Source organism: Schistocerca serialis, chromosome 2, assembly GCF_023864345.2.
Source record: "Schistocerca serialis cubense isolate TAMUIC-IGC-003099 chromosome 2, iqSchSeri2.2, whole genome shotgun sequence".
Taxonomy (NCBI): Eukaryota; Metazoa; Arthropoda; class Insecta; order Orthoptera; family Acrididae; genus Schistocerca; species Schistocerca serialis.
This window is the reverse complement of record NC_064639.1, coordinates 1,037,852,320-1,037,880,058: the sequence shown is the minus strand read 5'-3', so window position 1 is coordinate 1,037,880,058 and position 27,739 is coordinate 1,037,852,320. Positions and strand designations below refer to the sequence as shown.

Genomic DNA, 27,739 nt, shown 5'->3' with positions numbered 1-27,739 from the left:
GATGGATTCACAGCAGATGCTTAGGCGTGTTCTGCATTGTAACTATAACACATTTATATGTTGTAGTTGATTGGCGACTCCATGGAGTGCTGTGTGCACAACGACCATATATGTTAAATTAAAAGGAATGCCAGCATTGGCCGTAATAGTGATGTTTTATTGATAGCAAAATCGATTTTCAATCACATTGTGATCATCTTCATTGCTGTTGTGTTCAAATTAAACTCAGACACTGGTATCAAGTCATCAGTAACCAAAACTGAGAAGCGATCACAAATAAGTTATTGTGATCGCTTCTCAGTTTTGGTTGCTGATGACTTGATACCAGTGTCTGAGTTTAATTTGTACACAACAGCACTGAAGATGATCACTTGAAACGTCCCCTTTGAACAATTATACATGACTGTGCTTAAACTGACACACAATATTTTCAGCGCAACGCAATCTGACTTTCAAAAATCCCTACAAAAGAATGGCCCTGACTAACATTAACCTATACGTTTCATAAATCACTTACCTCACAAAAATCTTCGTTACTCGAACTACTGCAATACAGCGAGCGCCACTACTGCCAGCTAAATAAAAGATTCAAACTACTGAAGGCACTAACTACTGATAGGCACAGCTAGCAAAAGAAAGATTTTGCTAGAGAACAAACACTGTATTTACCTTAATATTGTTCAAAAGTCATATTATATATATCAGTTCATGACATCTAGTCTTACAAATGTACTGTCTCTGATGGACACACGTCCAGATCATCTGCTCTCAAAAATCCGCCATCTCACTTCCCCACATCCACCACTGCTGGCGGCTCACCTCCAACTGCGCAACGCTACGCGCTGTTAACATCCAGCTGCCCAACACTACAATGGCAGACAACAATGCAAACTAGCCACAGACTGCATACAGCACAGCCAGTGATTTTCATACAGAGCGCTACGTGGCGTTACCAATAAGAAAACCTAAATAGCCTACTTACACACTTTGTGATCGAAAATCGATTTTGCTATCAATAAAACATCAATATTACGGCAACGCTGACCTTCCTTTTAATTTATTTTGTAGTTTTTTTTAACATTATCGCTGTGTCATACCGTTTCTAATTACGAGAACATCTGACAACTTACTAAACCTTTAGTTTGAAATGACCATGTTTCGCTGAATCGGTGTTATGAATGAAACTGCCGACACCCTCTGCTTTCGCTTGGCAATAATCAATTTAGTTACACATATTTACCAAGTTTAGAGATGAATTAATGACAGTGATTGACGAAAATAATTAGTGACTTCAAAACTGGGCTTGGTTCTGGAAAGTGGAATATGAAAACTGCTACAAACACTATACAAGGTAATACGTTAGAGTTCTCACGGGGCTTGAATTATTTCGTGCGATAAGTCTGAAAAGGGCAAGCAGCCACCGTGCGTTTGAGAGTGGCCTCCTTCCGATGATGTTTACGCCACGCTATTCGTGGATAACAAGTGCGGCGCGCGTAACTCGGTCAGCTGATAATCAATTTCATAGCGCCTGCCATTGAGGCGTTGTCTGTTCTGCTATAAATAGGCGGCCGTTGGCTTACCTGTGTTCCCCTGAGCGGCCCTTCAGACCGCGCTCATCAAGCGGTCACCTGCAGCCGATCACTTTCTACCATCCTCTCCTTCAACATCTTCCCAGCTCTTCGTGCTTTTTCATCACCATTATACCGACGCCATAGTCTCCATTATTCCCCCCCCCCCACCCACCACTCTCTCTCTCTCTCTCTCTCTCTCTCTCTCTCTCTCCTCTCCCTCCCTCCCTCCCTCCCTCCCCCCTCTCCCTCCTCCCCTCCCCCCTCTGCCCTCCCCCCTCTCAACCCCCGATGGGACGTGGAGAACTGTTGTAGTGTTTCTACTATCGTCCTGATTTGTTTAGATTTAGATTGCATAAACAACTTCAGACGAACAAGTTTGTTTGTGTGGCCATCCTCCGCAGCAAACATATAAATATTTGTTTTGTGAATAAGAAACTGCCTTTTCCTGCTGCTAGTTACTTTATTTATTCCATACGCGTTTCGCCTTCTCCTGTTTTAAGGCATCATCAGTGGTATCTATGACGATACAGTTTTGTTAGTTATTGATTATCAAACAGTTCACTTCGCGATTTGTTGTAAAAAAAATTAATTAAACACGATTTGCTGATCTGCGTTTCCTCACATCTGGTCTGGAGGTCGCACTACCACTTTTATCACTGCCATATAATAACATCTTTGTGTTCTCGCCTTCCACACATTGTTCACCATTTTTCTCACTATTTCTTGTGGTGGACTATTGTTATTTTGTCACTCGATACAACTATTTCGTCGTACACTGCTTTTCACAGCGTAAATATTGCGACTCCCTATCTAACGAAGTATATGTTCGATACTAACTTCTATTGATGATGTTTATACCGTGTGTGTGTGTGTGTGTGTGTGTGTGTGTGTGTGTGTGTGTGTGTGTGTGTGTGTGTGTGTGTGTGAGAGAGAGAGAGAGAGAGAGAGACGTCCTTTTTTTTTGGGGGGGGGGGGGTGTACTAGCTGATATCGAGTGGCTGAAAACTTTGGTGACAGCTGTTTTGACTTAACGTTTTAATATTCTGTGGAGGGGCTCATCGATGAGTGAGTGTAAAGATGTTGGGTTCTATTATTATTACATTGCACAGTATTATTATATTAATACTCTTTGCGAGCGTTATTCTATTATTTTATCTATTAGTGTAAATAATGAATTGCTTGGCATGAATGACCAAGTACACATGCCAAGCAATTCATTATTTACGCTGTTGTTGTGGTCTTCAGTCCTGAGACTGGTTTAATGCAGCTCTCCATGCTACTCTATCCTGTGCAAGCTTCTTCATTTCCCAGTATCTACTGCAACCTACATCCTTCTGAATCTGTTTAGTGTATTCATCTCTCGGTCTCCCTCTACGATTTTTACCCTCCACGCTGCCCTCCAATACTAAATTGGTGATCCCTTGATGCCTCAGAACATGTCCTACCAACCGATCCCTTCTTCTAGTCAAGTTGTGCCACAAACTTCTCTTCTCCCCAACCCTATTTACGTAATACCTCCTCATTAGTTACGTGATCTACCCACCTTATCTTCAGCATTCTTCTGTAGCACCACATTTCGAAAGCTTCTATTCTCTTCTTGTCCAAACTAGTTATCGTCCATGTTTCACTTCCATACATGGCTACACTCCATACAAATACTTTCAGAAACGACTTCCTGACACTTAAATCTATACTCGATGTTAACAAATTTCTCTTCTTCAGAAACGCTTTCCTTGCCATTGCCAGTCTACATTTTATATCCTCTCTACTTCGACCATCATCAGTTATTTTACTCCCTAAATAGCGAAACTCCTTTACTACTGTAAGTGTCTCATTTCCTAATCTAATTCCCTCAGCATCACCCTATTTAATTTGACTACATTCCATTATCCTCGTTTTGCTTTTGTTGATGTTCATCTTATATCCTCCTTTCAATACACTGTCCATTCCGTTCAACTGCTCTTCCAAGTCCTTTGCTGTCTCTGACAGAATTACAATGTCATCGGCGAACCTCAAGTTTTTACTTCTTTTCCATGAATTTTAATACCTACTCCGAATTTTTCTTTTGTTTTCTTTACTGCTTGCTCAATATACAGATTGAATAACATTTACCCTAATAGATAAAATAATAGAATAACGTTCGCAAAAAGTATTAATATAATAATACTGTCCAGTGTAATAATAATAGAACCCAACATTTTTCACTCACTCATCCATGAACCCCTTCACAGAATATTAAAACTATAAGTCCGATAAGTAAAAGCAGCTGTCACCAAAGTTTTCAGCCACTCGTTATACCAATGAAGATGAAACAAGTAATGGAGTCGCAATATTTACGCTGTGAAAAGCAGTGTACGACGAAATAGTTGTATCGACTGACAAAATAACAATAGTCCACAACAAGAAATAGTGAGAAAAATCGTGAACAGTGTGTGGAAGGCGAGAACATAAAGATGTTATTATATGGCAGTGATAAAAGTGGTAGTGCGACCTCCAGACCAGATGTGAGGAAACGCAGATCAGCAAATCGTAAGTAATTACTTTTTTTTTTTTTTTTTTTTTACAAGAGATCGCGAAGTGAATTGTTGATCATCAATAACTAACAAAACTGTATCGTCATAGGTCCCACTGATGATGCCTTAGGAGAAGGCGAAACGCGTATGTGATAAATAAAGTAACTAGCAGCAGGAAAAGGCAGTTTTATTTACAAAACAAAAACTTCAGACGAAACTTTGAATGATCCGCAATTATGACACGGCCGATTTATTCCACCGTCGTTTTTTACGTAAGCTACTGCCACCGCCGTTTAATGATGTAAATGATAGTAGAACGTTAATAATTTACCTTCCTTTTCTTTCCTCTCCCTGTCTTCTTCGCTTTTCTGCACGGATTCCTGCGACCCGTCATTTCTTGTTATTCGCTTGGCTTCCTGAGAGTAGCAACGGCACGTGAACGCTTTAATGAACATCAGAAGTTTGGCCAAAAAGCTTACAGACAATTCTGTAAAAGGGCTGACAGCATCAAGCGGTAGAGCAGTCTGGACATTTAAATTCGACAAGTCATTTCCGTATCACACTGTACGTAGCACCCTTACAAACAGTTCAGCTAACATTTCGATTACGGCAATCGAATCAGAAACTCGCTTCATTTTGTTTTTATTTTTTAAGAATTCTGTTACTGCTTATTGTAAGAGTAGTAGAGTAAGTTTTCGCCTTGTATGAGGGTAGTTCTAACAGTAATTGTCTGTGGTGTGACTCGAATGGTAACAGAGTACGACGGCGTACTGAAAAGTAATACCTCCGAATGTCTTATGTGAAAACTTTTAAAGCTTTTTAAGGAACACAAACATTATTAACGTCCTACCTCTTTATTGTGCGTACATATTTATTTCTCAAGATAGTAAACGTGGCTACGAACACATTTGTCCCAACGAGAGACCCGTTTGTTGATACCGTCACTGTAGAATGTTTGACTTCGTTGACGGGGCCACAACCTCACCTCTGCTTACGCCGCTTCACCACTATCAAAGTGAAGTCCTCGAAGGTGTTCTTTAGGTTCCGGAAACTGATGGAAATAGGACTGTACGGAGGATAATCAACGACAGTGAACCGAAGGCGTCGGATCGTTGCAGATACCGCAGCCCTTGTGTGTGCTCTGCCATTGTCATGCTGAAGGACAGGTACTCCATACGCGGACGAACTCTTCGAATTCGAAACTCGATTATTGCACGTGTTTCTCACGCACAGACATAGTTGCAATACACACTGCCCTTTTACACGCTACAATTCAGAGACCTGTAGCGGCAGAAATCTGCAGATATGAAGACACGAAGAATGAAGATGCAGAACATGTATAACACTTGTTTTATTTAAAAAGCTTTAAGAGTTCAGAGGGAATTAGATTGGGAAATGAGACACTTAAAGTACTAAAGGAGTTTTGCTATTTGGGGAGCAAAATAACTGACGATGGTCGAAGTAGAGAAGATATAAAATGTAGACTGGCTGTGGCAAGGAAAGCATTTCTGAAGAAGAGAAATTTGTTAACATCGAGTATAGATTTAAATGTCAGGAAGTCATTTCTGAAAGTATTTGTATGGAGTGCAGCCATGTATGGAAGTGAAACATGGACGATAAATAGTTCAGACAAGAAGAGAATAAGGCGCTACAGTCTGGAACCGCGCGGCCGCCACGGTCGCAGTTTCGAATCCTGCCTCGGGCATGGATGGCATGGATATGTGTGATGTCCTTAGGTTGGTTAGGTTTAAGTATTTCTAAGTCTAGGGGACTGCTGACCTCAGATGTTAAGTCCCATATTGCTCTGAGCCATTTGAGCCATTTGAACCATTTGAGGAAGAGAATAGAAGCTTTCCAAACGTGGTGCTGCAGAAAAATGCTGAAGGTTAGATGGGTAGACCACATAACTAATGAGGAAGTATTGAACAGAATTGGGTAGAAAAGAAACTTGGGGCACAACTTGACTAGAAGAAGGGATCAAGGGATCACCAATTTAGTATTGGAGGGCAGCGTGGAGAGTAAAAATCGTAGGCGGAGACCGAGAGATTCAGGAGGATTTAGCTTGCAGTTGGTACTGGGAGATGAAGCTTGCACAGGATAGAGTAGTATGGAGAGCTGCATCAAACCAAAGTCTGGACTGAAGACAACAACAACAGCAAGGCTTTGCGCATGAAAACATTCGGAGGCATTACTTTTCATCTCCCCCGTACACAGTTATTTACTTCCAGAGTGAATCTGTATTCAGATCTTGCGCTGCAGAGCAGTGCAGTGCTAAGAAAATAAAATTCGACCCTTACCTCAGTGGAGTTTCAGGTGTAATCTATTGTTACTGTCTGTTCGTGTTAGTCAGCATAAAATATGATATTGTTAATAATATTGTAACAATGCCATTTTCTTGGTTACATGGCTTGTAATGTGACGTTTCGGCGTATAGCAGTGAGGCCGTTGTGTGTATCGGATCTTTGTTGACAGAATGATATGTATGTGTTATGGTATGATATGTAACATGTATTCTCGTAATCGGAAAATTATAGGACCATTTATGTGCGTAAACGATAGTCGACACGAAATCTCTTCATGTTTATCCTCATCTGTAATATGTAGGAAACGTCATGCTGAAAACTGCTGAATTCTAGGGCCAGAAGTATTTTAGTGTAGTGTAGAGTGACACTTAGGCTTAAATGGATGCAAGGGCAGTAGTAGTCAACAAGTACCTTAACAGTATTTGTGGAGCAACAATATATGCTACTTATTTCACTATTCTTTATGTAAAACTCAGTGCGTCTATTACAAATTATTCCAGTCATTGTGATAAGTAATTAAGTGCAAATGATTGTTTCCAAGGCAGTTTTCACATTATTTCCTATAATTATTTTTGTACAAGGTGTTCAAACCTACCATTCAAACACTTCTTCTCGTAAGGTTTCAGGCAAACCGAAAAGGGTTAAGAGATCGGAGATCTTGCGTTGTCTGGTATATGCTGGAAATTGGAAAATTTAAACATTAGAGTTTCAAATGGGAACATGGAAAAACTTAATACCTTTTGAAAAATTCAAAACTACCATTTTTGTCTAAAAAGCTATTTTTGCATTTTGTGCTATTTTGTTGATCACAAAATCTCTTCCTAGCGCTGACTGTTTCAAAAACGCTGAAGGAAAGAAAAAGCAATTTTGTATGATAACTTACGTGCTTTTTAACGTCGCAATGATGGAAGAACTTTGTGTCACGCTTTTAACTTCAAAAAAAATCTTTATTTGCAATTTATAAACATAACAGATTATTAGAAAATCATTATTTTGCTGTGTGGTGAGAGGTGTTAAGAACGTTTTCACCTTGCTCTTAGCTTTGCCATGCCTGTCTTTGTGCAGTTTTTGAATACTCTGAACAATCTGTGCATCTGTGAGCGTACTCAGTACGCCATGCTTCATTAGTTCTGTCATCGTTCGTGTATTGTAGGTTACTGCCGATACACAATATCCTTAATGTGTCCCACAAGAGATATAATCAAGGGCTCAAACGTGGGAAAGTTACTGGCCCGTCTCTACCAATCCATTCACCAGGAAAAACAGTCTTGATGGTTTAACATTATCTGTCAACTCTGTCAGCCCATGTTTGAGAAATTCGAATACCGCGTTGTTTATCAAAATTAATAACGCCTGATAATTTCATCATAGATGAGTCTACACCGAGTATTCATGGTCTTACTTACGTAATCAATGTCGGTTATCTTGTGGCCAATAGTGATCACTGTGCATATCTGCCGTGACATTAGATGTGAAAGTTGCTTCGTCAGTCCACAATACGGCAGTTATGAGGTCAATTTGTTCATTAAGAAACCATGAATAAAAAGTAACTATTGTCTGAAAGTAACCCTGGTTTGATGTACCTCTCCATAGTGTCCTAAGGCCAGGTGACAATGTTGATGGTCATCCATTCGTCGAATGGGGAAGTTAAGTTCGGCGGCTCCCGTGGTGCTCTTCCGAGAGGTGTAGGCTAAATGCTGGCATCGGGTTTCACTTTCTCCCTTTTCTCATCATCATCATCATCATCATCACCGTCGTCGTCGTCGTCGTCGTCAAAATCATACAACACAAACATAACACTGCAGTATACACGAATCCATTACACTCAGCTGTACTCTACAAATACACATACGACGGAACTCTTTAATAATCCACAAGGGCGCAAATTTCTTTTGGAATGAGAAGCTATGTCCACATCCAGAGTTAAATTTTTGCGTACTATGCGTTTACTGCATACGGAGGACAATAGTCGTGTGATTCATCTGGAAAAAACTTGAGTTAAGCAAAATCATTCGAACAAATATATATATATATATCAAAGCCCCGGGAAAAATGGTGGCACGGAAATATCTCCAGAAGTTTTTTTTATAGCGAATATCGGTGTTTCAGATGTTGGGTGTAGTGACGAAGCGTTTTTAAGAGCTGCAGACATAATCCGTTAGGGCGATAAGGAAATATTCTCGATCCTGGGGGTACCGTTCAAGTTTTCGATCGTTGCCGCGCTTGGAGTAAATTTCGTTCATAGGTGCCACGAAACAGTACCGATGCCAGAGATGTTACTAAATGTAATTTCATAAATTTCTTAACAAGTTTCTCGCTGGATATTTCTACGAAGTCCAACAGTAAGCAAATTCATCATCGACGACATTTTTCGTTGCGCAGATGAAATAATGACACACTTCTTACGTTATTTTATTTTATATATTTTTTGTGCGAAGTAACTCTGTTTTCATGATGAAATGTTTATCATATGTATCTATAAGATTGTTTAATCTTCATACATTTTTTTCACTCCAAAAGTGTGAAGTGTTCCTGGCTGTTTCAACAGCTGAAGTAAAAAAATAGACTGACGGAAAAATCACAAGGCCAAAAAATATTTAACGTAGAGTAGTGAAATTTCGGGAATACATTTATTCAGGTGACATAGTTTAGTGATTAATATTGGAAGATAAGTTAAAGTAAGCGCGAGATAAGCCACTGCAAATGTGAAATGCTGGTACGTTAATAACCGATGTAACAGCCAGAATGTTGAATGCTAGCATGCAAACGTACATGCGTTGTGATACATAGGTGCCAAATGTCAGTCTGTGGGATGAAGTTTAACGCCTGTTGCACTTGGTCGGTCAATACAGGGACGGTTAAGGTTGTTTGTGGATGCCTCGTACGTGCTCAACGAGAGAAAGATATGGTGGTCGAGCAGCCCAAGGCAACATGTCGACACTCTGTGAAGCTTGTTGGGTTACAACAGCGGTATATGGGAGAGCGTTATCCTGTTGGAAAACACCTCGTGGAATTCTGTAACTCCAGGTGTAAGTCCATCGTGTCTAACGCTCAGAGGGGTTGGTTGCAGGCCCTCAACTGGCCATCTTCCTTCTAACAAACACGCGGCCGTTAGTGGCACCGAGGCAGAACCAGCTTTTATCAGGAAACACAACAGACTTCCACCCAGCCCTGCAGTGGGCTCTCGCTGAAGTCGCAAATGGCGGTGGTTTGGGGTCACTCGGAAGCAGGCTATAGGGAATCCGGCTCGGATCTGTGCTTGTTGTAACCGATTTGTACCAGGTAGTTGTCATTGTGATGTCAACAGCTGCTCAGATTGCTGATTCAGATGCAGTACGATGCCTCAGAGCCATACGTCGAAAACGATGGTCTTCCCTTTCGTTAGTGCCACGTGGCCGTCCGGAGCCTGGTCGTCTTGCGACCGTATGTGCTCGTGACCACCGCTCCAGCAATCATGTACAGTGGCTACATTGTTGCCGAGTCTTTCTGTACTATTACAGTCCTATTATATGACCTCGTTCAAATTGAGGTGTTGATAATGGCGTCTTTGTCGCCTTAAAGGCATCCTAGACGAACGTCAGTTCGCCACGTCCAATCTCAGAAGTGACTAACGCACACGACCGTTACAGCGGTTACTTGTTTTCCATCCTCATAGTGGCACTTCTGACGCCACTATTATTCGACTGACCCTAAATTTGAATAACCATCTTTCAGATGTACAAACACGCCTACCAACTTTCGTAAATGTCGTACAACTCCTTCTTGGTGTTCCGATATTTTTTTTCCCGTCAGTGTATTTTCCTCAATTTCTTGTAACGTTAGTATTCATTTTTTTGTAACAGTAGCTAATAAGTTTCTTTTGGAAAGTACTATATTATGTTTCAGACTAAAACCAAAGATCTAGGACATTTTTGAGTAATTGTTACTAACATTTGAAATTACCGCTAACGGACAATACTGTAAGACCGTATGATGGCCTGGATCTTCCTATTTTCGTCTTGTACAGCATCACTATAGCAGTTATTCGCCAAATTCAGATCCAATTGAATTCCCAGCTATTCATCGATTAGTTGCATCGCTGGAAAAGCCCGAAAAGACAGTTATGGGATTACGCTGTTCAGATTTATAGCTTATTATTATTATTATTATTATCGTATGCATCAATTACAGTAATACACATTTAGCATTACACAGATATATATATATATATATATATATATATATATATATATATATATATATATATATACATAAAAATGAACATGTGAAATTATATATACACTCCTGGAAATGGAAAAAAGAACACATTGACACCGGTGTGTCAGACCCACCATACTTGCTCCGGACACTGCGAGAGGGCTGTACAAGCAATGATCACACGCACGGCACAGCGGGACGTTTATATGACAAACTCGCCTACTGCATAGCGTCTAGCGAGAATTTTTCAAACCTTGAGAGAACTACCGGATGATACGAAGTTTTATCGTGATTACAATTTTTTTCCTCGAGAGCGTTTCTGGATGTAACTTTGCGGTTTCTTCCAAATAATAGTTTAACTGATAATGTTTTTATTGGTACACTTCGGCAAGTTCTTGATCTGTTGCCTGTGGACTGGCTAGGCAGTACTCCATTTCTCTCCATGTCTTTGGCAAGATATCTTCTGTAACAGCTCTTCAGCATTTCGTAGTCGTGTCGTAAGAATTTTCACATCAGTAAATGATAAACTGAAGACCTTACCCTATAAAGAAATGAGGAGTAGCTATATGTTGTGAACACGACTGCCATTGTTCTGGACCGTCTCTACTGATCCACCTGTCCTAGGTATTTCATCCAGGAGCTAGCGAATAAATAACCCATAACGTTACGGTGTACCATTTTGCTTAAAAACCACACTTGTTTTAAATTTCTCTAATAGAGATAACTGAGTACATGCAGAAGTTTATCCATGACAACTGCTTGAGTTAAGCTACAGTTTCCAAAAACCCACAAAGACATATGGAAGTGCAGACTTACCCATAAAATGCTTTATGAGCTATCTTTCGTAACAAACCGCAAAGATGTATATAACGCAGTCCTTGGCAACTAATTTTTGTAATCAGGGAAAGAACTTATGCTCAACCTGTACTGTAAACCACGGAGTTGATATATACACTCCTGGAAATGGAAAAAAGAACACATTGACACCGGTGTGTCAGACCCACCATACTTGCTCCGGACACTGCGAGAGGGTTGTACAAGCAATGATCACACGCACGGCGCAGCGGACACACCAGGAACCGCGGTGTTGGCCGTCGAATGGCGCTAGCTGCGCAGCATTTGTGCACCGCCGCCGTCAGTGTCAGCCAGTTTGCCGTGGCATACGGAGCTCCATCGCAGTCTTTAACACTGGTAGCATGCCGTGAAAGCGTGGACGTGAACCGTATGTGCAGTTGACGGACTTTGAGCGAGGGCGTATAGTGGGCATGCGGGAGGCCGGGTGGACGTACCGCCGAATTGCTCAACACGTGGGGCGTGAGGTCTCCACAGTCCATCGATGTTGTCGCCAGTGGTCGGCGGAAGGTGCACGTGCCCGTCGACCTGGGACCGGACCGCAGCGACGCACGGATGCACGCCAAGACCGTAGGATCCTACGCAGTGCCGTAGGGGACCGCACCGCCACTTCCCAGCAAATTAGGGACACTGTTGCTCCTGGGGTATCGGCGAGGACCATTCGCAACCGTCTCCACGAAGCTGGGCTACGGTCCCGCACACCGTTAGGCCGTCTTCCGCTCACGCCCCAACATCGTGCAGCCCGCCTCCAGTGGTGTCGCGACAGGCGTGAATGGAGGGACGAATGGAGACGTGTCGTCTTCAGCGATGAGAGTCGCTTCTGCCTTGGTGCCAATGATGGTCGTATGCGTGTTTGGTGCCGTGCAGGTGAGCGCCACAATCAGGACTGCATACGACCGAGGCACACAGGGCCAACACCCGGCATCATGGTGTGGGGAGCGATCTCCTACACTGGCCGTACACCACTGGTGATCGTCGAGGGGACACTGAATAGTGCACGGTACATCCAAACCGTCATCGAACCCATCGTTCTACCATTCCTAGACCGGCAAGGGAACTTGCTGTTCCAACAGGACAATGCACGTCCGCATGTATCCCGTGCCACCCAACGTGCTCTAGAAGGTGTAAGTCAACTACCCTGGCCAGCAAGATCTCCGGATCTGTCCCCCATTGAGCATGTTTGGGACTGGATGAAGCGTCGTCTCACGCGGTCTGCACGTCCAGCACGAACGCTGGTCCAACTGAGGCGCCAGGTGGAAATGGCATGGCAAGCCGTTTCACAGGACTACATCCAGCATCTCTACGATCGTCTCCATGGGAGAATAGCAGCCTGCATTGCTGCGAAAGGTGGATATACACTGTACTAGTGCCGACATTGTGCATGCTCTGTTGCCTGTGTCTATGTGCCTGTGGTTCTGTCAGTGTGATCATGTGATGTATCTGACCCCAGGAATGTGTCAATAAAGTTTCCCCTTCCTGGGACAATGAATTCACGGTGTTCTTATTTCAATTTCCAGGAGTGTAGTACTCAAGTTTTAAAACGGCTCAGACTACACTCGGATGTTGATGGACTCGATCCAGAGGAGTGCCTCGTGGGATGCTTGATGGAGCTTCTCAATGCCACCAGAGGAGCATCTGGTTGGATAGTCATTCACAATGTGGCTCATTGTTTGGGTGTCACCACAGTCACACACACTGTCACTTGAAAAGCCCCACTTGTGCATGTTGTATTGGCACCTACCCTCTTCGGTCGGATATCTGTTTAACTGCACCCACACCTCCCTTGGTTGGTGGAAGCCTGGAACTGTTGGATTGTCTACAAGTTCGTGGTCTCGGGTTCTTGTAGCTTGCCACTCACGTTTCCACTCTGCGTCCTGGTCGAATCCTGTGGACAGCATTTGGACTCCCATTTCATATGCTGGTCTTCTACATTTGAGGCGTTTCCTGGGCAGTGATAGCAAATCGTCATGAAGAGGGATCGAGTTGTTTTCAGAAACTTGCTGACAGAGGTTGGAAAGACCAGCCTTTCGACGGAGGTCTGGTGGACAGATGTTTGAAAGCACTGGTAGCCAGCAAGTAGGTGTAGGCCGGACTGTACCACTAACTAATCTCATAACTGAGTTCAGTTTGACGTCTACTTTCGCTACGTGGGTGCTTCGGAGCCAAACTGGTGCACAGTATTCTGCTGCAGAGTATACCAGCGCATGGGATGCTCCTCGGAGAAGTGATGTGGTTGCTCCCCATGTACTGCTTGCCAGCTTTCTCACAAGGTTCAGTCGTGTTTATATCTTCTTGGCCAAGTTGGAAAGGTGTTTTTTGTATGTTAAAGTTCTGTCCAGAGTGACTCCCAGGTATTTTAGGCTTTCGCTGTATCTGACTATGCCAAGAGGGCCGAACTGTGGACTGATCTTTGCTGATGAAAGACGATTAGAGAGGAGGAACAGGCTTACCTCGGTTTTAGAAACATTTGGTCTCAGTCACCATGTCTCAAAATACTCATCAAGTTTAGTAAGGCTGTTAGTTAGGTGTTCTTCACATTCTGAAAGGTTTTCACTCTGATATGAAATTGCAGATCATCTGCATATTGAAATTTTCGGCAGGTCAGCTGTGTAGAGGTTGAATAACACTGGAGCAAGAACAGAGCCCTGAGGTAATCAGTTATTGAGTACATGCCATCTCCTTTTCTCTTCTCCTTGATGTACTTTAAACCGCTGACACACGTATTGAGGATATATACGTGAAACACTCTTGTCCTGTCTGCAGGGCACGTACGACGACTACCTGGAGATGTTCGTGCAGTTCGGCTACGTGTTCCTGTTCTCGTCGGCGTACCCCATCGCCGCCTTCTGGGCCGTCTTCAACAACGTCATCGAGATCCGCGCCGATGCCTTCAAGCTGTGTCGCGTCTACCAGAGGCCGATGGCCCGCAGAGTCAAGGACATCGGCGCCTGGCAGGTACAGTAAACACTCCCGCACAGCGCGTCGTCCACACGGATGGTTCCAGAATGCGGAAAGAGTGGAACAGATTTTCAAACAAGTTGTGGGTAGTTGGAGAAGGAGTTCAGATACCTACTGGAGAAAATATACTGAGAGAAAACTCGGGAAGAAAGGCTGGGGCGTTAGAAGATCAGACAAAAGGAAACCTTAGCATAGCTTCTAGTAGACAGTGATGTGATTAGAGACGGAGCTCAGCTGGGAGAAGGATAGAGAAAGCGATCGGATGAAGCATTTAAGGAGAATTCATTACATTCGTCTGAAGTAACTTAAGCATTGAAAGATGGAGCAGAGTAATCGGGTAGACCATGGCAGCCGCGCTTTTTCGGAGTATTACCCCCGGTTTATTACCACACCTTTATCTGTGTCTTGCTCTGCTATTGGATTTTAAGGCTCTGCGACCGGTTACCATCCGTCTTCGAGAATCAAACACCGCGCTTCATGCATTACCCAACTTGCTGCAATATTCTGTAGTCAGCCACTGACACAATCAAACGTCCGTGCAGTGCCGCGTTCATCACAGTATGAGTTTCAGTTACGTATTATTATTTTACATTACTGGCAATTAAAATTGCTACACCAAGAAGAAATGCAGATGGTAAACGGGTATCTACATCTACATCTACATCTATACTCCGCGAGCCACCTTACGGTGTGTGGCGGAGGGTACTTATTGTACCACTATCTGATCCCCCCTTCCCTGTTCCATTCACGAATTGTGCGTGGGAAGAACGACTGCTTGTAAGTCTCCGTATTTGCTCTAATTTCTCGGATCTTTTCGTTGTGATCATTACGCGAGATATATGTGGGCGGTAGTAATATGTTGCCCATCTCTTCCCGGAATGTGCTCTCTCGTAATTTCGATAATAAACCTCTCCGTATTGCGTAACGCCTTTCTTGAAGTGTCCGCCACTGGAGCTTGTTCAGCATCTCCGTAACGCTCTCGCGCTGACTAAATGTCCCCATGACGAATCGCGCTGCTTTTCGCTGGATCATGTCTATCTCTTCTATTAATCCAACCTGGTAAGGGTCCCATACTGATGAGCAATACTCAAGAATCGGACGAACAAGCGTTTTGTAAGCTACTTCTTTCGTCGATGAGTCACATTTTCTTAGAATTCTTCCTATGAATCTCAACCTGGCGCCTGCTTTTCCCACTATTTGTTTTATGTGATCATTCCACTTCAGATCGCTCCGGATAGTAACTCCTAAGTATTTTACGGTCGTTACCGCTTCCAATGATTTACCACCTATGGCATAATCGTACTGGAATGGATTTCTGCCCCTATGTATGCGCATTATATTACATTTATCTACGTTTAGGGAAAGCTGCCAGCTGTCGCACCATGCATTAATCCTCTGCAGGTCCTCCTGGAGTACGTACGAGTCTTCTGATGTTGCTACTTTCTTGTGGACAACCGTGTCATCTGCAAATAGCCTCACGGAGCTACCGATGTTGTCAACTAAGTCATTTATGTATGTATTCATTGGACAATTATATTATACTAGAACTGACATGTGATTGCAGTTTCACGCAGTTTGGGAGCGTAGATCCTGAGAAATCAGTACCCAGAACCACCACCTCTGGTCGTAATAAAGGCTTTGATACGCCTGGGCAATGAGTCAAACAGAGCTTGGATGGCGTTTACAGGTACAGCTGCCCATGCAGCTTCAACACGATACCACAGTTCATCAAAGTAGTGACTGGCGTATTGTGACGAGCCAATTGCTCGGCCACCATTGACCAGACGTTGTCAATTGGTGAGAGATCTGGAGAATGTGCTGGCCAGGGCAGCAGTCGAACATTTTCTGTATCCAGACAGGCCCGTACAGGACCTGCAACATGCGGTCCTGCTTTATCCTGCTGAAATGTAGGGTTTCGCAGGGATCGAATGAAAGGCAGAGCCACGAGTCGTAACACATCTGAAATGTAACGTCCACTGTTCAAAGTGCCGTCAATGCGAACAAGAGGTGACAGACGTGTAACCAGTGGCACGCCATACCATTACGGCGGGTGATACGCCAGTATGACGATGACGAATACACGCTTCTAATGTGCGTTCACCGCGATGTCGCCAAACACGGATGCGACCATCACGATGCTGTAAACAGAACCTGGATTCATCCGAAAAAATGATGTTTTGCCATTCGTGCACCCAGGTTCGTCGTCGAGTACACAATCGCAGGCGCTCCTGTCCGTGATGCAGTGTCAGGGGTAACCGCTGATAGTCCATGCTGCTGCAAACGTCGTCGAACTGTTCGTGCAGATGGTTGTCGCCTTACGAACGTTCCCATCTGTTGACTCAGGGATCGAGACGTGGCTGCACGATCCGTTACAGCCATGCGGATAAGATGCCTGTCATCTCGACTGCTAGTGATGCGAGGCCGTTGGGATCTAGCACGGCGTTCCGTATTACCTTCCTGAACCCACAGATTCCATATTCTGCTAACAGCCATTGGATCTAGACCAACGCGAGCAGCAATGTCGCGATACGATAAACCGCAATCGCGATAGGGTACAATCCGACCTTTACCAAAGTCGGAAACGTGATGGTACGCATTTCTCCTCCTCACACGAGGCATCACAACGACGTTTCACCAGGCAACGCCGGTCAACTGCTGTTTGTGTATGAGAAATCGGTTGGAAACTTTCCTCATGTCAGCGCGTTGTAGGTGTCGCCACCGGCGCCAACCTTCTGTGAATGCTCTGAAACGCTAATCATTTGTATATCACAGCATCTTCTTCCTGTCGGTTAAATTTCGCGTCTGTAGCACGTCATCTTCGTGGTGTAACAATTTTAATGGCCAGTAGTGTACTCCAGACGTAAATGCACCGAAGTAGTTATTACAACTGTTATTATTATTATAAAACTAAACTCAGCATATGAGATGACTTTGCTGGATTTCGCGTTTTATCACAAGTCGGACACTTCCCAATTGTCAAGGACTCTATGATGTATCAACAAATAATTCGTGTCGATACCAATAAAGTGACCTTTTTTGTGGTTGCCAGATGGATATTTTATCAGTGCCAGCGGTTTTTAAGTACCCACTAATACCCTTTGGCAATGCTCCCAGTGTACCGACAATCGATGGGACCTGCTTTTTTCGTCGATTCTACTATCACCTGGAACGGTAGCGTCAATGTTCCATACTTCATTTTTCTCCGCAATTGCGATTTCTTGTGCACTATGTTTAAAAATTATGTCTGTCTGAAATCAGAAATCCCCCAGTACTTTGGCATGTTCTTTTCCGACAGCTTGTGGTCCGAACAGTTTTGTCACCGAAAATGCTAATTCTGGCGTAAGTTCCAGAGGATCGTTTGTGCCACAGCATCGAGCCTGTGGTTGTAAACAGTCAGAGGCATCCTTTTGCAACAGCTCAAATGTGATCGACTGTCTCCTCAGTTTCTTTGCAGAGAATGCACTTCGGATCTTCTGCTGATTTGTCGATTGTGGCTTAGAAGACGTTGGTTCTCATGGCTTATCCCTTCGCAGCAAGGACGAGCGCTTCTTGTTTCCTTCTTTAGGGTTCCGTTGGTCAACCCAGGTCTGTCTTTTTGTTTTCTTATTTAGCCTTTGCTGTCCTCCAAAAACTGCCCATGCACAGCTTTACTACGCGAGCTGCCACGAAATTTGATTCTTGATTTGATGTATCATGGGAAGCTCTCCGTTGTTGACTTCAATCAGAGCCGATTCTTAGCAGTTTTTAGCATAGTGTGCCAATGTGTGTTCCTTTTCTTCCACTGCCTAAACTGTGAGAGTCTTCTACCGGTTGGTTTTCTGGGCGAACTACAGCCTTGTCGACGTTACTGCGGAGGTGAAGTGGATGGTGAATTGTCGTGAGTTTTCTTGTTTTGCTGTCGCGATCCAGCTCTATTTATGTCCAGTTTACGCTGCCTGGATTTTACATGACTACGGAGATGACATAGATATCGACTACTTTGACGGTATTCCCGCCATTCAATGTGATTTTCCAAATTATGATTGTTACAAGGGGAGATGAAAAAGTTTCCATTTCATGGCGTTGCTTCAACGTATATGCAACGTAGCGCGACTGAGAAGCGGGCACATAAGCATCGATATGTAGCCAAGGGTGTAATGTGGCTTTCGTCTCTTTCCTACGTGCATGTGTTAAATGACAAAACATTAAATCTGGTGACGTTATTACCAAACGCGTTCAAACAGGCTCCATATGCTGTAGTTCTTTTCTTGGCTGCCAAAGGTCAAACACTGGTAGACGTCCATCGACGGACTGCCGTCCTAAAGGGCCCCGGGTTCGATTCCCGGCTCGGTCGGGGATTTTCCCTGTTCGGGGACTGGGTGTTGTCTTCATCATTTCATCCCCATCCGGCGCGCAGGTCGCCCAATGTGGCGTCGAATGTAATAAGACCTGCACCAAGGCGGCCGGACCTGCCCCGTAAGGGGCCTCCCGGCCAATGACGCCAAACGCTCATTTCCATTTCCATCGGAAAACGAAGAGTGTGTATGGAGCAGCATGTCTGCGAAAATCAACGCTGTCAAACGGTACGCCAAGGTCGGTGTTGGTCGCGATTCGGCACAAGATGCCACTCGATCTGGGAGACCAGCCTCATTGATTACGGACAGTAACAAGTAGGCGGTTGATGCGATTAGGGAGGACCGGCGCATAGCAATTCATGCGCTAGCAAAGGATCTCAACATCACCTTCGGTAGCATGCAACACATTGTCCGACAAGAGTTTAGCTGCCATAAGGTCTTCAGCCAGTGGATACCCCGAGCACTGAATGCCGAAGAAAAAGCAAACCGGACAGCTGTTTGCCTGAAGCATCTGATGCGTTTCAGTGCTAAAGGCAATACATTCCTTGAGCACATTGTTGCAGGCGACGAAAGCTGCTGCCACCACTGGGAACCGGACTCGAAAACGTCGAGGATGCAGTGGTGTCATCCATCGTCCGCTCGTCCCAAGAAGTTAAGGAGCCAGCCATCTGCTGGAAAGGTGATTCACACCCTGTTCTTTGATTACCGGAGCCCATTGCTTATTGATTTGAAGGAACCTGTTTCTCCATCGCTGGGGAACGGGACTGTGCAACGCTGGAGGAATTACGGCCAGCAATTAAGGCGAACCGTCCGGAAAAACAGCGCCAAGCTCCGCGCTGCTGCTTCATAACGAACGTCCCCAAATCGCAAATGTCGTAACGCAGAAGTTAGGTAAACTCAATGTGGAGACTTTAGAGCACTCGCACTGTTGTTCTGATCTCTGCCCTGTGCGATTATCACTCATTCGGTCCCTCAGAAAAGGCCTTGGGTGGTCGACGATTTCTGTCGGACGGGGATGTGCAGCAGGCAGTTACGGACTTCTCCACACAGCAGGACACCGTTTCTTCCCCACCCCCCCCCCCCCCAACGGTATTTTTAACGTGTTGCGTCGGTGGGATGAGTGCCGCACTGCTCACGGTGATCCTGCCTGATTGGCATACCGATCCTGGACTCTACGCCCTTCGAACGGGAACTTTTTAGTCGGCCTTTATTATTATTTTATTAATGTTATTATTGTCGAAATTAATCATGATAGGACAGAAAAACTATGATCCTCCAGGCATCACTCTGAACTGATAATGTCTCATTAACTGCTTGCTCTTTGCTTATTCTGTTCAGAAAAAATATAAATATATATGACCGAATATGTCCTGCACATCTGTTGTTGTTTCCTTGTCAATAGGAAAACGGATGTTCGTCTGCCGCAGAAAAAATAAAATATAAATCTTTTTTAAACTGGGTGCTGGCCAGGAACACGGTAATTCACCGTGTTCGGTCAGGTACGTGGGCAACATCTGTAATAAAAATAAATAAATAAAAACGGAGAAATGTTCATCACTGTAATTCGTGAGATATAATGCGACATCCACATGGAAGTGCTGAAGAAAAACGACGGAGAAACAGATTTAAAGAAAGAAGAACAAGAGGAGGAGGCAGCGCAATTGACCGTGAAAAGCGGAGGTTCTAGGTTCGAATGCCGGGACGAGAAAGTTTTAATCTATCAGGAAGTTTCAAATCAGCGCACACTCCACTGCAAAGTGAAAATTTCAATTTAGATTAACATCTGTATTCGATGTTAACGTATTTCAGTTGTCTTGTTATTGTCTGCATTTTATATCCCATCTGCTTTAGCCATCGTCGCTTAGTTTGCTGCCCAAATAACTACTCCTATACTACTTTTACTGTCTCATTTCCTAATTTTTCTTCCTCTGCACTGCCTCGCATAATTCGACTACACTGCATTACTCTTGCTTTACTTTCGTCAGTGTTCATCTTATTGCCTCTTCACAAGACTCTTGCTATCCCGATCAACTGATATTCTGCTACTTTGTCGTCTCCATCATTTCCTTTACTACTTCCTTACCGCTGAATAATACGGGAGACAGCACTTTAGCCTGTCTCACCCCCTGTCAGTTAGTGGCTCCCTTTCATGTCCAACTCCCAGAAGTGCAATCTGGGTTCTGTACCAACTTTAGATAACCTTTCACTCCAAAAATTTCATCCTTGCTATTCATATAGCTCGAGGAAAAAAACTGTCTGCCTATGCAACACACACCACTCCAAAGACTCTGGCAGTTACATCTACATGGATACTCTGAAAATCACATTTAAGTGCCTGGCTGAGGGTTCATCGAACCACCTTCACAATTCTCTATTATTCCAATCTCTTATAGGGCGCGGAAAGAACGAACACCTATATCTTTCTGTACGAGCTCTGATATCTCTCATTTTATCGTGGTGATCGTTCCTCCCTATGTAGGTCGGTGTCAACAAAATATTTTCGCATTCAGAGGAGATAGTCGCTAATTGGAATTTTGTGAGAAGATTCCGTCGCAACGAAAAACGCCTTTCTTTTAATGATGTCCAGCCCAAATCCTGTATCATTTTAGTGACACTCTCTCCCATATTTCGCGATGATACAAAACGTGCTGCCCTTCTTTGAAATTTTTCGATGTACTTTGTCAGTCCTAGCTGGTAAGGATCTCACACCGCGCAGCAGTATTCTAAAAGAGGACGGACAAGCGTAGTGCAGGCAGTCTCCTTAGAAGATCTGTTACGCTTTCCAAGTGTCCTGCCAATAACACGCAGTTTTTGGTTAGCCTTCCCCACAACGTTTTCTGTGTGTTCCTTCCAATTTAAGTTGTTTGTAATTGTAATTCCTAGGTATTTAGTTGAATTTACGGCTTTTAGATTAGACTGATTTATCGTGAAACCGATGTTTAACGAATTCCTTGTAGCACTCATGTGGATGACGTCACACTTTTCGTTATTTAGGGTCCACTGCCACTTTCCGCACCATTCAGATATCTTTTCTAAATAATTTTGCGATTTGTTTTGATCTTCGGATGACTTTATTAGTCGATAAACGACAGCGTCATCTGCAAACAACCGTAGATGGCTGCTCAGATTGTCTCCAAAATCGTTTATATGGATCAGGAACAGCAAAGGGCCTATAACACTACCTTGGGGAACTCCAGAAATCACTTCTGTTTTACTCGATTACTTTCCGTCAGTTACTACGAACTGTGACCTCTCCGACAGGAAATCACAGATCCAGTCACGTAACTGAGACAACATTCCATAAGCACGCAATTTCACTACAAGCCGCTTCTGTGGTACAGTGTCAAAAGCATTCTGGAAATCCATAAATATGAAATCGATCTGAACTCCCTTGCCAATAGCACTCAACACTTCACGTGAATAAAGAGCTAGTTGTGTTTCACGGGAACGATGTTTTCTAAACCCATGTTGATTTTGGGTTAATAGACAGTTTTCTTCGAGGTAATTCATAATGTTTGAACACAATATATGTTCCAAAATCCTGCTGTATATCGACGTCAACGATATGGGCCTGCGATTTAGTGGATTACTCCTACTACCTTTCTTGAATGTTGCTGTGACCTGTGCAACTTTCCAGTCTTTGGGTACAGAACTTACGTCGAGCGAACGGTTGTATATGATTGTTAAGTATGGAGCTAATGCATCAGCGTACTCCGAAAGGAACCTAACTGGTATGCAGTCTGGACCAGAAGACTTGCTTTTATTAAGTGATTTAAGTTGCTTCAGTACTCCGAGGATATTTACTTCTACCTTTCTCATGTTGGCAGCTGTTCTAGATTCGAATTCTGGAATATTTACTTCGCCTTCTTTTGTGAAGGCATTTCGGAAGGCTGTGTTTAGTAACTCTGCTTTGGCAGTACTGTCTTCGATAGTATCTTCATTGCTATCGCGCAGAGAAGGCATTGATTGTTTCTTGCCGTTAACATACGAGTAGAATCTCTTTGGATTTTCTGCCAGGTTTCGAGACAAAGTTTCGTCGTATAAACTGTTATAAGCATCTCACATTGAAGTCAGCGCTAAATTTCGAGCTTCTGTAAAAGATCGCCAATCTTGGGGATTTTGCGTCTGTTTAAATTTGGCATGTTTGTTTCATTGTTTCTGCAACAGTGTTCTAACCCGTTTTGTGTACTAAGGAAGATCAGCTCCGTCGTTTTTTAATTTATTTCGTATAAATCTCTCAATTATTGCCGATAATATTTATTTGAATTCAAGCCACATCTGGCCTACACTTATATCATTAATTTGGAATGAATGGAGATTGTCTTTCAGGAAGGCGTCAAGTGAATTTTTATCTTCCTTTTTTGAAGCTAATTTCACTCTTCTAGGTATATATTTTTTGCCTCTTTAGACATCACATAAGTTTATAACGACAGTTCATCTTCCATACAGGGGTATCGCAAAATGTGCGTTCTGGCGTCATGCGATATTCCGCTAGTTAGTCACTCCGCCGTTTCCACAGGCGTCCATGAGCTCTTTTCCCAGCAGGTTGGTATCACAGCATTTTCTGGGGGCTCTCAGATCCTTCATTTTATCAATGGGACGTTTGCAGTTCTATCTTTTGTGAGCTTCTCATTTATGGAAATAAAACTAATTTCCTCCGAATGTCTTCGTTTCCGACATGATCCAGTCTCGAAATAGCTGAACTATTTCTCTTTAATTTCATCCCGCATCATTCTATCTTTAATTTTCCTATTGCTGCTGAGAGTGAACGTCAAGTGAGAACCAGAGTGTCGCATACGGTCTACCGCTGCGGTATAGAATGTAACTCTGGCCTTTCGGGTGTTATGTTTTTCCAAATATCAATGGATTGAGCCAGATATTTGCTTGGACTGATTAAGTTTATGACTTAAGTCTTCTTCATGCTGGTAGCTGACAGTACATCTAAAATATTTGAAATGTAATTCTTATTCGAAAATCTGGCCATTTACTACAGTTAGACATCTGATAGGTTCTTGTATCATAGAAAGTCAACATTTTTCTGTCGATACGGTATTACTGTATTTCCCACATAAATCGTTTAAAATAAAGATTAACTTCTGAGATTATTTTCATCATTCTGCATGGTCATTATGAATGGCGAAGAAACCAGGCCAGTAAAGCCAAAAAGGGCGAGCGCAAGGACGGGCTAGGTGGTGTGGATGGAGGGGGAAACGAAACCTTCGGTAGAGCACTTTCCTGCGAAATTCCGAGGTCCCAGATTCGAGTTTTGGTCCGGCAACGGTATTATTACGTAAGAAAGTTGCAAAATTTAAACGTTGAAGTCTTTTAGTAAGCATTTACATTGAGTGTAGCCTTCTACAGAAATCACACGTGTACAATAGAGTTCAGTCACCACGGAATAGAAGCTTTCGAAATGTTCTACAGAAAAATGCTGAAGATTAGATGGGTAGATAGGATAACTAATGACGAGGTACTGAAATGAATTGGTAATATTTGCAAAACCCGGCTGAAGGAAGGGATCTGTTGATAGGATGCTGCACCGTGTAGCATCAAGTAATCAAATAAGAATTTGCTGACGGATGGAAGCGAGGGAATAAAAACTGTAGGGGGAGACAAATGTTTCACTATAGTAAACAGTTTCCAGAGAATTTAGGCTGCAGTAGCTGAGATGAAGGAACCTGCACAGGATATGCGGCGGCGCAGTTCTTTCTGGCACTTTACGACGAACCTGCACCTACCTGTGAACATTGTCTCAGAATTTCATCAGTAGGGAAGCCGAGCGAAACCTACCGTACTTCGACGTGAACCAGGCTCTAATTAAAATCACTAATCTATGTTTCGGGAGAAAGTTTTCACAAGAAATGAAATGCTGGAAATTTTGTCCTCATTTAATATATTCTGAAACTTAGGTGAACAAGTATCACTGCCAAGCCCGTGCTAGTCTTAACACAGTCACTCACCATCCCTTTCACTCACGTTAGCAAGTTTATGGTGTTGCATTTCCCGAAAGCGTAATAACTACAAAAATACTGATTGTTTTTGATTGAGAATGCTCGCCAAATATTAAGTCTGTCGGTACCAAATTCAGTCACATTTTTTAGCCACTGACCTGCTCGATACGCCACACGGAATATGTCTTTTCTCGTCACAGAATTCACTTAAAAATTCCGAAATTTCTACACACACATCGGAATAATTATGCCGTTACTTTCCAAAACTTTCGATGTATGAAACACTGCTAGATCGGGCAACTTATCGTTTCCATCTGAACTACTACTATTACTACTACTACTACTACTACTACACACGCCCGAACTGTTTCATGGCTAGGCTCCCACTCTTCTCTACCAGCAGAGAAAGGTGCCCGAAGAATATTGATTTACCATTGGTCAGTTTACTCAACAGCCAATAGCAAAACAACCTTCTCCCGCGTCAATCCGCGCTTTTCATCAGTAACCAATCGCAAAATAGTAAACCTAACGACTGCACTTTCTATCGACGTAATTATCTAATATGCTGAAGTTTTGCTTATGCATAAAGTTATTTATTATTGTTATTTATACCTGAATTAACTTTCCCTTTACCATAAACTTACTTTACAAATCTATTCTACAAAAAATCCCCTTTGTCCATATCCATACTTCTTCGAAATGTTCCCACACTAAATCCTACTACATAACTCGTTAAACAATTATCTTCGTATTAACCTTAAACCACACTCACGCATCACTCATTCTGCTAAATCACATTTATAATATTTTACCTACACAAAAAGACATACTAACACTTTGTGAAAATACTAGAACAGTTTATGAAAAACATTCTATTACTTTAGTGCACTCTAGTGGGCACAATCGAAACTAAAATCACAGTCCCCTATCCAGTATTGTCCTCTATCGGCTGATACATAAACTACGTGCGCGTCCAGTCTCGCGTCACCATCTGTCACTATCCAGCTCTGAGACACATCTCCCACTTAACCGCCTCCAAGGCAGGATCGTTATATGGCGCTACGCCTCAGATAGACAAAAATGGAGAGCTGCGTCAAACCAGTCATTGGACTGACGATCACAACAACGGAAACGATAACAAGCAAGGGCGAGCGTCGCCTTGTTCCCGGATGACGTAGCTGTGTGTGCCCCATGAGGAATCGCCCGGAATGTGTTCTGTGCAGGACAAGGAATCGTATGCGAACCGTCGCCTGACGCGTGACCAACTGCTCTTTCAGAGTGCGCCCGTCAACTGCTGTCGCCTATTTGTCCAACTGGCACAGTGCCGCTCGATCACACGTTGTGTTGTGTGTAGGCTAGTTGCGCAAGAGGTGCCCCACCAACAACGCCTGGCCTCGCATTGTTCGGCCGCATTACTCAGCTGGTAAGCACCCGACAAGTCACGCGCCGCCGCATGCGGCTGCCACATCACGTGCTAGGAACCGCACGCGCCCACTGCCAGCGTCGGCTCGACACGAGGCCCAAGAGAAAGACAGGCAGCGGCGCGTACCACAGCACGTGAGCACGTGACACTGCAGCTCTTTACGAGTCCCAACAGCCGTATCTGGCGGGGAGCGAGTAACTATTTCAGACGAGTTTGACAATTCTTAACTGCGCTTTTAAACGCAGTAGCTGAGATGAAGGAACCTGCACACTAAAAAATTAAGACTTTTTAGGGGTGCCTTTTCACTAACACATTGATTTCCCGCGGGCCGTCCACGGTATTAAACGTTCGCGATGTAGGGCGGATCTAGTGTGACGTCACAAGTTCATTGCGGGGCACGCGTTTCGCTAGAAATGACGTAACGGCCTGGACTAACGTTCATAGTCATGTAAAACCGTTCCAAGGCCTTCCACCGTACTCAACCAAAGTCAGTATTTCCTCTTCCCCCGCTGCTACCGACATTAATACAGCGTGTTCCACATACGATGCGAGTGGTGCGTGGGAACTTCTATTCAATACAGCCCTCATTCCCAGCTTTTTAGGGTTATGAGGGAATTTGTATGAAACGAGATTGTTATTTAAGGCCATATATCTCAGTTGGGTGTGAATGGGGCAGAAGTTGCCCCAATTGGAAATATTTGGGAGGGGATTTCACGTCGCAAAATTCGCCTGATGACAGAGAGAAAATCTACCGAAAACTGTTGTCGGAGCTGGGGGACTAAAACTGTCCACTGTCGTCGTCGTCATCATCACCATCATCATCATCTTCTTCTTCTTCTTCTTCTTCTTTTTCGGTTTCCAGCCCCTGGCTGGGTCTGCTTACAACAAGCTCTCCATATTTCCCTGTCCTCCCACCACACTGCAAAAAATGGATCAAATGGCTCTGAGCACTATGCGACTTAACTTCTGAGGTCATCAGTCGCCTAGAACTTAGAACTAATTAAACCTAACTAACCTAAGGACATCACACACATCCATGCCCGAGGCAGGATTCGAACCTGCGACCGTAGCGGTCGCCCGGCTCCAGACTGTAGCGGCTAGAACCGCACGGCCACTCCGGCCGGCACCACATTGCACTCTCCACTCTATCCCAGTCTTGTCCTCTCTCTCCTTCACTCTTTCACTTCAACAATCCATCCATCTATCTCTTGGTTTTTCTGTAAGAATGTTGCCTCCTATTGTAGTTTCATAGGCCCGTCTCCTTATCCTGCCAACTCTCATTCTTTTAGCATGACTACACTATCTCTCGAATGGGCAGCTCATTCACTATTTTTCTCACCTTATCTCATTACCTGCTCTGTCTATTCTGGTAAGTACTATTCTGCTTCTTCGAAATGTCATCTCACAAGTCTCTACCATGTTCACCTGTGCAATGTCCCAGACAAAAATATAAAAAAAATTCTTTACGTTCCCAACTCGTGGCTGTCGGGCGGACTCTTGTAGCAAATCTCTCTTTTCACTTAAATATCCCAATAGGTTCGAAGTGGGACAGAAGGAATTCCAGCAGGGAATCCCGTGAGGGGATTTCCGATTCCTGCATTCGCCTAATGACCAAATGTAATAGGGCTCAACATCGT

General features: G+C 43.6%; 1 protein-coding gene across 2 annotated transcripts in view; it reads left to right on the top strand.

Moving 5' to 3' along the window:
• The window catches only part of LOC126458459 (anoctamin-10), a 317,839-nt gene that overhangs the window by 258,404 nt on the left and 31,696 nt on the right, over window positions 1-27,739 (top strand). For both annotated transcript variants that reach the window (XM_050095530.1, XM_050095529.1), the window contains one exon: window positions 14,200-14,391. In XM_050095530.1, the coding sequence (XP_049951487.1) occupies window positions 14,200-14,391 (192 nt within the window). The remainder of the gene's footprint in view (window positions 1-14,199; window positions 14,392-27,739) is intronic.